Below are 10,000 nucleotides of genomic sequence, written 5' to 3'. Positions count from 1 at the left end.
AAACGCTATATCCACCATTTTTTTTTACTTTTTGCATTTTAATATTGGAATTGACTGTTAAGAAGTCCTATCATCTATGTGTGAATTCTTGCCATTCAAGTATTTTGAGAACATAAATTAAAACCTCTATAAAAATGGAATGCATTTCAATGGAATGCCCAATACAAAAATGTCAATTTCCCAACATTCTATAAAATGGATATATCTCATTTTGGAAAAGAGCTCTTCATGTGCAACCTCAGGTGAGTCCTATGGTACATAAAATATATAGTGTGTTTGTAATGCGTAAGAAATCGAATGGAAAATTTGCAACATCAAGAATCACAAATACGCTTTGAGAAAGTACTGTATCAATACGAATTCACAGATGCAACTAAATGGTCACAAATTGTTATTGTCATTGTTGCGTTGACAGAGATCAAGGCTTCAAGTCTGCTGCAAACTGCCGCAAGAGGATTATAAATTACTAACACACCATCTATTTTATATGTACCACTGCACTCATCCGAGTTTGCACATATTCATTTTTATGGTCAACTACTGTCGAATGAGCACGGATTTCTCAAATATTTACAGATTTCTAATCTAATCATACAGACACTTCTGATTGAAATCTTACTCCACACACCACGCACTACATCCAATGTCAGTTGTTTCTATTCCCTCCATACGGGGTGAATGAGTGATTATTTCGGATTCAGTCTATGACTGCCGTGTCTCTTTAAGGTACTCTAGTCTTCTGTAATCTTCGCTGTGTGACACACTTTGTTCTGAGGTGGTCTGTCTTTTGACGTTTTGACGTGAGTTTAAGAGGAACCTTTAGTAGACCAATCTGTCTGTCTAGAGGGAAGGTTATGTGAAGACTAGGGGTGGGCATAGAATATTTTTTTAATCTAGATTAATCTCATTGTAATTATGAAATTAATCTAGATTAATCTAGATTAATCTATATCAAAATGGCTCATTCAGAATAGGCACGCTAGCAAAATAATGACAAAAAAACCTAGGGGGTTTCTTCAGATGGCGCATTAGATCAGAGCTCATTTCTTTTTTCCAAAATGCATCTCATCATCAAAAAAATGGTTGATATTTGGTGATGAAAAAAAAATCACTGCAATATTTGAAAAGTGTTTCGAATATGTTAGGAAGCATTTACAGTCATAATATACTGATATTTCAAAATGAACAGTGCTATAAATTGTAGAGGCAAATACAGATAAATCTATCAAACATTTAGACTATTTAAACAAAATGACCTCAACAATTCAGCATTTTAAATCGGGAGAGAGAGCGCGCGAGAGAGAGAGAGAGAGAGAGAGAGAGAGAGAGAGAGAGAGAGAGAGAGAACGAATCTGCCACTGACTGTTAAAAAGGGCAGCGGCTCCTTTAGAGAGGGAGGAGCTGCGCAGAAGGTACAGCAAAGTCAGAGCCAGGCTACTAGATTTCTAAAGCTAGTTCTAGACCCTAAAGCACTGGCCCACATCGATTTGGCCTAAACCTGACAGTTGTTCTCTGCGTTACAATGCCAGCGGAGTTACAACTCCAAATGAATTCAGTTTGCAAAAAAAACAAAAATGGCTATATCAAGCGCAACAACCGCGAGGTGTATTACCGTCTGACATGAGTTGCAAATGCGCGATCATAACACAAACATTCAGCGAGAGTAGATATTGACAGATTCAGTTTGACAATCTTCAAAATGTATATCACACGGAATGTTTTGTAATTATGGCACAGGCAAGATTTCTGGAACAGGACTGTTGTTTGTGTGATGCAATGCGTGAGGAAATGCTATGTCGGGCTGGTACACAATAATGTCTGCTTCACCTCAAACAATAACGTCTCTCTAGTCTACCACTTATGAAAAAGCACTAAAACAACACCTACCAAGGCAGAGAGATTAATGTTTACAGCATGCAAACACTGTTCATATTTAGTAGGTCTGCTCTGCTGAGCAACAGGTGGAGAGGCAAAGTGACTGGAGGGCAGTCTGAAAGCGTCTGTCAAACGAACGCTATGGTGAAGCGCATCCCCAAACCCCAAATCCATATTTTGAGAGTAGATTAATGTGCGGTATTAACTTTGTCGCGCGATAAGAGTCTTACATTATCGCAGCACGTTAACGCCGATAACGGCCCACCACTAGTGAAGACGCAGCAATCGCCTCAGATGGCACCTGTAAAAACCAGCGCACACTTCATTTTAGGCCAGCAGTTCATTACGCAGACCAGACCTGTTTACATGCTCTGGCACAGAAGCACAGATGTGGAGACAGAGAAAAGAAAAGAGAGATGGAGACAGAGGAAAGAGAGCGAGAAGGACAGAGAGAGAGAGAGAGAGAGAGAGAGAGAGAGAGAGAGAGAGAGAGAGAGAGAGAGAGAGAGAGAGAGAGAGAAGGAAAGAGAGAGAACCATAGACAGAAGACAGAAGATAAGAGAGAGAGAGAAAGAGGTGAGAGAGGGAGAAAGACAGGTGGTGAAGGAGAGAAAGAAAGAACGAAAAAATGAAAGAAAGAAAGAAAAAAAGAAAGAAAGAAAGAGATAAAGAAAGAGAGAGAGACAGAGAGAAGAGACGTGGGAGACAGAGAGACTAGAAAGACAAGAGCCCACCACACCACCGCCGCCACTGCTGCTGCTGTTGCTGATGCTGTCGCTGCGTCTTACGAGGAGAACAGATTGTCTCGTATCACATATCCGCTCTCGCCCCTAGCCCACTTCCTGAGGTGAGCTGGCGATGTGGTGTACAGTGGCACGTCTCTGCCAACTGGCACGTGGGGAGGAGAGAGGAGGGGAGAGATGGAGGAGGAGGAGGATGAGGAGCAGGAGGAGGAGGAGGTGGAGGAGGAGGAGAACGGGGAGGAGGAGGAGAGAGAAGTAGGAGGAGGAGGTGGAGGAGAGAGAAGGAGGAGGAGGAGGAGGAGAAAGAAGTAGGAGGAGGAGAAAGAGGGGGAGGAGGGGGAGGAAGGGGAGGCACAGTGGTGAAGAGGGGTTTGAGAGAGGAAAGGGAGCGAGAGGAAATGCATTATAGTGCTTGACTGGCGCTCTCATGACATGTCCCCCATCCCACCCCTCTCATGACATGCCCCCCACCCCACCCCACCCCACCCTCCACTCTCTCATGTTTGTCCACCCGCCTGCCCGCTTGCCTGTTTGACTGCCCACTCTTGGCTGCCTTTTCTGCCTGCCCGCCTGTCCATCAGCCTCAGTGTGTGTGTGTGTGTGTGTGTGTGTGTGTGTGTGTGTGTGTGTGTGTGTGTGTGTGTGTGTGTGTGTGTGTGTGTGTGTGTGTGTGTGTGTGTGTGGTGTGTGTGTGTGTGTGTGTGTTTATGTATGTGTGTGTGTGTGTATGTGTGTGTGTGTGTGTGTGTGTGAGAGAGAGAGAGAGAGAGAGAGAGAGAACAGAGAGAGAGAGAGAGAGAGAGAGAGAGAGAGAGAGTCCCAGAGACAGAGAGAGAGAGAGAGAGTCTGTGTGAGTGTGTGTGTGTACCGTAAGTGTGTGTGTGTGTGTGTGTGTGTGAGTGCGCGAAGAGGTTGTGTGCATGTATGTCTGTGTGAGTTTGTTCGCCTGCTTGTCCGTCAGCTGACTGCACTGTACTGCAGGGCCTTTGTTCCCACATCTCTTCAAGCCCCAAATCACCACTCTGATCTGCCCAACGGCTGCAGCAAGGCTTGGTGAGGGGGGAGAGCTGAACGAGGGGCTGGGCTCTCTCTCTCTCTCTCTCTCTCTCTCTCTCTCTCTCTCTCTCTCTCTCTCTCCCCCCCCCCTCTATCTCTCTCTGTGAGTGTGTGTGCGTGTGTTTGCTGTGTATGTCTGACTGTTGAGCTTGTGTGCGATTCTGAGTCTGTGTGTGTAATCACTTCTACGAGTGTGTCAGTGTGTGTGTGTGTGTTGGATGCTTTGTGCATGTGTTATGCTCTGTGTGTGTGTGTGTGTGTGTGTGTGTGTGTGTGTGTGTGTGTGTGTGTGTGTGTGTGTGTGTGTGTGTGTGTGTGTGTGTGTGTGTGTGTGTGTGTGTGTGTGTGTGTGTGTGTGTGTGTGTGTGTGTAAATGTATCTACGTATATCTGTGTGTGTGTATGTGTGTGAGGGTGAGGATGAGGGGGATCCTGCCACAGCACATTAGCGTGTCACCGCGGGCTAGGGGGGAGCCAGGGCAGAGTCTGGTGGGCGGAGAGCTAGCTAGTCAAAGCAGTGTGTGTGTGTGTGTGTGTGTGTGTGTGTGTGTGTGTGTGTGTGTGTGTGTGTGTGTGTGTGTGTGTGTGTGTGTGTGTGTGTGTGTGTGTGTGTGTGTGTGTGTGTGTGTGTGTGCGTGTGCGTGTGCGTGTGTGGGTAGGCGGTGAGCTAGCTAGTCAAAGCAGCAGCCTCAGTAGCAGCCACAGTAGCATCCAGTGGAGACAACAAGGCGGGAGGGAGGGACACAAAGTGGTATGTTGTCCTGGGCCCAGGGAGATGAGAGGGGGGCCAATAATTGGGCCCTCAATACATTGTAATGTACGTATTGGTTGTGGGGGGGGCCCGTTCATATGACTTCATCCCATGCCGTCAGAGTAAAGCTGTCAGCGGCCCTGGGCCTCGTAACAGCCACGGTAGCAGCTCTGTGGAGACGGCCTGGAGGGGGCTCGGCTGCCTGCCTGCCTGGCTGGCTGACTGGCTGTGAGCTGAGCTGAGCTCCACTACAAGGTGTGCACCCCTCACGTCAGTCATCTGACGTCCCAGGAGATGCCTCCACCACACAGCACAGCACAGCACAGCACAACAACCTTGGCCGGGATTGCATCTTGGCAGCCCCCGACGCACTGATGCCGAAACCAATTCATTCTGATTAAGTGGGAGCGACGTGCAGGAGAGAGAGAGAGAGAGAGAGGGTGGGTGGGGGTGGGGGTGGAGTGGGGGTGGTGGGGGAAGACGAGGAGTCTGTGGTGCATGGGGGATCCTGGCTGGCTGGATGCAAGTCTATCCCCTCTTTCCCTCTCCCTCTCCCTCTCTCTCTCTCTCTCTCTCTCTCTCTCTCTCTCTATCTCTGTCTCTACTCTCTATATTTAACTCTCTCTGTCTCTGTCTCTGTCTCTCTCTCTCCTCTCTCTCTCTCTCTCTCTCTCTCTCTCTCTATCTCTCTCTCTCTCTCTCTCTCTCTCTCTCTCTCTCTCTCTCTATCTATCTCTCTCTCTCTCTCTCTCTCTGTCTCTCTCTCTGTCTCTCTCTCTCTCTCTCTGTGTGTGAGTGTAATGAGCGGCAATAGAACTTGTCAAGACAGAGAGTGGAAGAGGGAGGAGGGAGGAAAAATGAAAACGTTGAGCCCAAACAACCTGCCTAAAACCACTTCCCATCCGAACCCAACTTTCTCTAGTTCCCAGTTTCCTTTCTTCTTCCTTCTTTTTTTAACAGCAAAGAGAAATCTTTATAAGCAGTGCCGAGAGAGAGAGAGAGAGAAAGAGAGGGAGAGACAGAAAGGGAGAGAGTGAGGGGGGTGGGGTGTGTCTAAAATAAGCTATAGTGCATACAACACAAGCTGCTCTACATCTGTTTCTAAGAAGCAACTTTAGAGAGTCGTATTAATGCACCAGTACAATGTGTGTCAAGCAGGATACAGTATGAAAACGGCTTGTATATGTGAGTGAGCAGGGTAAGCCAAAAGGTCTACTTTAGAATCTGCACTTGTTCTGAATATTTCCTGTGCATTTTGTATCTGCTCGTGATGGTGACTATGACTATGTCCTCGACTGTAAGTCGCTTTGATTACAAAACTTTGACAAATGCAATGTACTACTACTACTACTACTATAACTACTACTACTAATAATAATGTAATAAAACGTGTCCATATGGTTTTTTTTGTACCTAGTCCAGCCCTTGCTAGACAACATCTGCCAGCATCTCTCCTGGAACATACTTACATACAGTACACGCGATATAAATTCTGCTGTGAATGTATGGCCTATATTACATTACATACATAAGGATATATGGGGCACACACAGAGGCCTATATGCATGTTGAACACACTGCAGCACTCCACACACACACACACACACACACACACACACACACACACACACACACACACACACACACACACACACACACACACACACACACACACACACACACACACACACACACACACACACAATACACATGCGCTCAGTTGAGAAGGCGACAAAGTCGAGAATGTGACACACACACGCACGCACGCACGCACGCACGCACGCACGCACGCACGTACCCACGCAGGCACGCACGCACGCACGCACACAAACTTTTAATGCGCTCAGTCGTGAAGGCGACGACAAAAATCCCCCAAAACTGCCCTGGTCAGTGCCACAGGAGCAGCCCCAAATACTCAAGCTGACGCTGGCAGGCTGTCACATTTTATTTCACACTCGGTGGACAGGACAATTAGTGGGACATCCTCCACATCTTGCAGAAGTGTCAGATTGACTGTGTATCTATCTTGTGTGTGTGTGTGTGTGTGTGTGTGTGTGTGTGTGTGTGTGTGTGTGTGTGTGTGTGTGTGTGTGTGTGTGTGTGTGTGTGTGTGTGTGTGTGTGTGTGTGTGTGTGTGTGTGTGTGTGTGAGAGAGAGAGAGAGAGAGTGCGCATGTGTGAGAGAGTGCGTGGATGTGTGTATCTGCGTCTGTGTGTGTGTGTGCGCGAAGCAGTTGACAGTGAATGTAAGTGCCTGCAGGCATGCATGTACTGGGATTTTGTATGGGTATTTTTTCAGTGTCTATTCTACTGCATGTAAGCGTATGGTATTAATGCTGTGTGTGTGTGTGTGTGTGTGTGTGTGTGTGTGTGTGTGTGTGTGTGTGTGTGTGTGTGTGTGTGTGTGTGTGTGTGTGTGTGTGTGTGTGTGTGTGTGTGTGTGTGTGTGTGTGTGTGTGTGTGTGTGTGTGTGTGTGTGTGTATGCATACATGCATAGGGAGAAGATAATTAATCACACGCCTTGTTGCAATGTGTCAAAACGTGACCATCTGTTTTGATTCAAAAGCTCTTTGTCACAAAGTCTATATATGAACATGAACACACATCTCCTGGGTACAGAACTGGAACAACAGCCTAATCACAAGGCATGTACTGTGCATGTACTTATATATGCACTGCATGCATTATTTGCATCTACATTGCCAGCTCTGGAAAAAATAAACAGTTCATTGAGGGCAGTTTTTAAAAGTTTTCAAATGAACTGATGTGTGATATGCAATTACAAACTTTGATTTGCAAATAAAGCACGGTTTGCATGGATTTCAGTATAAAACTTGAACTTGAAATTGATTATCCAATCTAAACTAAATGCCCTTTAACGAGACAAAACCAAAAAACAGGGGCTTTGCACTCTGATTGGGCTAGGACTCCAATTTCGAGCAGCATACTTTCATTTTCCAGCAGATTTAGCCCTTATCGAGGCAAAAAGTATCCAAATGCAGAGCGAGAGGTAAATGGGGGACAGCCAGGTGAGCGCTCGTTTAGAGAGAAATCCATACCATCAAACCCCACTTTCCCCTCGGCCCGGCGGCTGGAGAAAATGAATTAACGCCCATGCAAAAGCAATCCACAATCTATTGCTGATATGTATGTGTGTTTGTGTGTGTGTGTGTGTGTGTGTGTGTGTGTGTGTGTGTGTGTGTGTGTGTGTGTGTGTGTGTGTGTGTGTGTGTGTGTGTGTGTGTGTGTGTGTGTGTGTGTGTGTGTGTGCGTGCGCACGCATGTGTTTGTGTGTATGTGTTTGTGTGTGTGTGTGTGTGTGCGCGCACACATGTGTTTGTGTGTATGTGTGTGTGTGTGTGTCTGCGCATACTTCTGTGTCCACACCACATACCACACATAAGCCACCCAATTAAACATTTGCACAGATTGCTATCAAAGTATGTTAAAATGAAGAAATGATGCCATACATTCGTTCATAGGCAGTCATACAGTGGAGTGGAATCAGGGATGGATCTAGCCATTTTGGGGCCCTAGGCGAAATATCAACATGGGGCCCTAAAAAGTCATTATATAGACCTACAATTCCATGTTTTGGTGCAATTTAAGTGTTTTGAGTCATATATACAGTATCTTCGATTACTTTGCATAAGTGACAAAGACTACTTTTTGTGTGTTTGCTGCACCTGGTGTGACAATTTGGGCCCCTATGGAGGACAGATTTGGTCGGGGCCCTAGGAAATTGCCTAGGTTTGCCTAATGGAAAAATCCGCCTCTGAGTGGAATCTATCAAGCATGTCCTTGACCAGTATTTTGTCCACGCCACATACCACACATGTGCCACCCAATTGAACATTTGCACACATTCCTATCAAGCTATGTTAAAATGAAGAAATGATGCCATACATTCATACTAGTTCATAGGCAGTCTGCAGTGCAGTGCCTGGAAGTAAATTGCTCATCATACAGTGCAGTGAAATCTATCAAGCAAGTCCTTGACCAGCGTGTTTTGCCCCGCTGTAATTACTGAAGTGTAATTACTTCCCCTGGAGAATAACTTACGTCTTCATCCTCCTGACATCTTATTTCCAGTTTGCGGCTGCCATTTGAATTAATGTCGGGCGTTTCCTTTTTTTTTTACTTCTTGTTCACTTAATATTTCAAGCTAACTTCTAATTAATCTAATGCACCTAATGATTGACAGTTATGGCTGCGACTGAGGACATGCCAAGGAACTCTTAATACTAACTGTAACTGTCTTCAGCCCCTTCACTGCTAGCATAAAAGACATAGGCTACTGGATAATACGTCAATGGCTGTGTGTAAGCAAAACAGTTGTGACTGTGATGTTTTCTGTGTTTATTTACTGACAGTGACGAATGGATTTATTATCAATCCATAAGAATAATCATACATAGGTCAAGCATAATCAAATATTTTGCCAACACATGGTTCTGTCTGAGTGGAGTGTCAGAGGAATAAACTCTTCAAAATAACATGGAATACCTTGCATAAAATCTGCAACTTTTTATATTTAAAAAAATCTATTGACATTGTGAAGGCCTTCAACCCATCTCAAGAAGTGTAAAATACAGCTTGTTCTTAGCGAGCGCAGCACATTTACACCCAAACCTCATGCCCCCACTTCAGGTCAATTCAAAACCTCAATCCATACTACTGACCAGTGGGACAAAATGGGACTTTTAAAAACACCTTTGAACCCGTCAAAGACACACACTTGAAGTACTGTAGCTGCATACACAAACCACTGAACATAGCCATACAAAAAACGAGGTTAAGTGCCTACAGATGGATTCCATTCAGGACAGAAGAATAGCAGGTTTCCACAGAAACGCACGGTGGGTGAAGTGCAAAGAGATTGATTGCTCTTCAGCCTGAAGGATACAGGTCTCCAAAGAGAGGCCGTCAGTGTTATTTGGTGTCTGTGGGCCTCGGTACTCAGGGGCGGTGATATAGGGCAGGCAAGCAAGGTATTTGCCCCTGGGCCCAGGGCCCTCCTGTATTGATAGTGGGGGGCAAGCCGTACAGGGGCCCTATCAGTGTTTTGTCCAGGGGCCATATGTGCAAGTGTTCCGCCACTGTCGATACTACAAGTAATAACAAAACACAGGAGTCGTGCGTGGTCCTTACCCCCGGAATGCAAAGGTGTGCCACACAATAGGACGACTCCTTGACCTTCCCGCACATTCACCGCACTCCTCGTCTGGCTCTTGAAGGTTTCAAGGTCTGTGGATAGACAAGGGAAAAAAGCGTGTGCACGCGCACATGCACACACACACACACACACACACACACACACACACACACACACACACACACACACACACACACACACACACACACACACACACACACACACACACACACACACACATACACACAAAGAGAGAGAGAGAGAGAGAGAGCGAGAGAGAGAGAGAAGAGAGACCAAGTGAAAGAGAGCAAGAGAGAGAGAGAAAGAGAGAGACAGAGACAGAGACAGAGACAGACACAGCCAACCAGAGAGACGTGAAAATATATTAGTCATATCCTTTTTTTTCGCACCCCCCCCCAAA

At 45.9% G+C, this 10,000-nt stretch overlaps 1 protein-coding gene across 1 annotated transcript in view; it reads right to left on the bottom strand.

The window, feature by feature from the left end:
• The window catches only part of cntn3b (contactin 3b), a 107,479-nt gene that overhangs the window by 44,805 nt on the left and 52,674 nt on the right, over positions 1–10,000 (bottom strand). Inside the window, exon 5 of the mRNA XM_063215280.1 lies at positions 9,576–9,671. Within this exon, the coding sequence (XP_063071350.1) occupies positions 9,576–9,671 (96 nt within the window). The remainder of the gene's footprint in view (positions 1–9,575; positions 9,672–10,000) is intronic.

This window comes from Engraulis encrasicolus, chromosome 14 (genome assembly GCF_034702125.1).
Source record: "Engraulis encrasicolus isolate BLACKSEA-1 chromosome 14, IST_EnEncr_1.0, whole genome shotgun sequence".
Lineage (NCBI taxonomy): Eukaryota > Metazoa > Chordata > Actinopteri > Clupeiformes > Engraulidae > Engraulis > Engraulis encrasicolus.
Note: the sequence above shows the minus strand (reverse complement) of the source record. Positions and strands in the feature narration are given on the sequence as shown.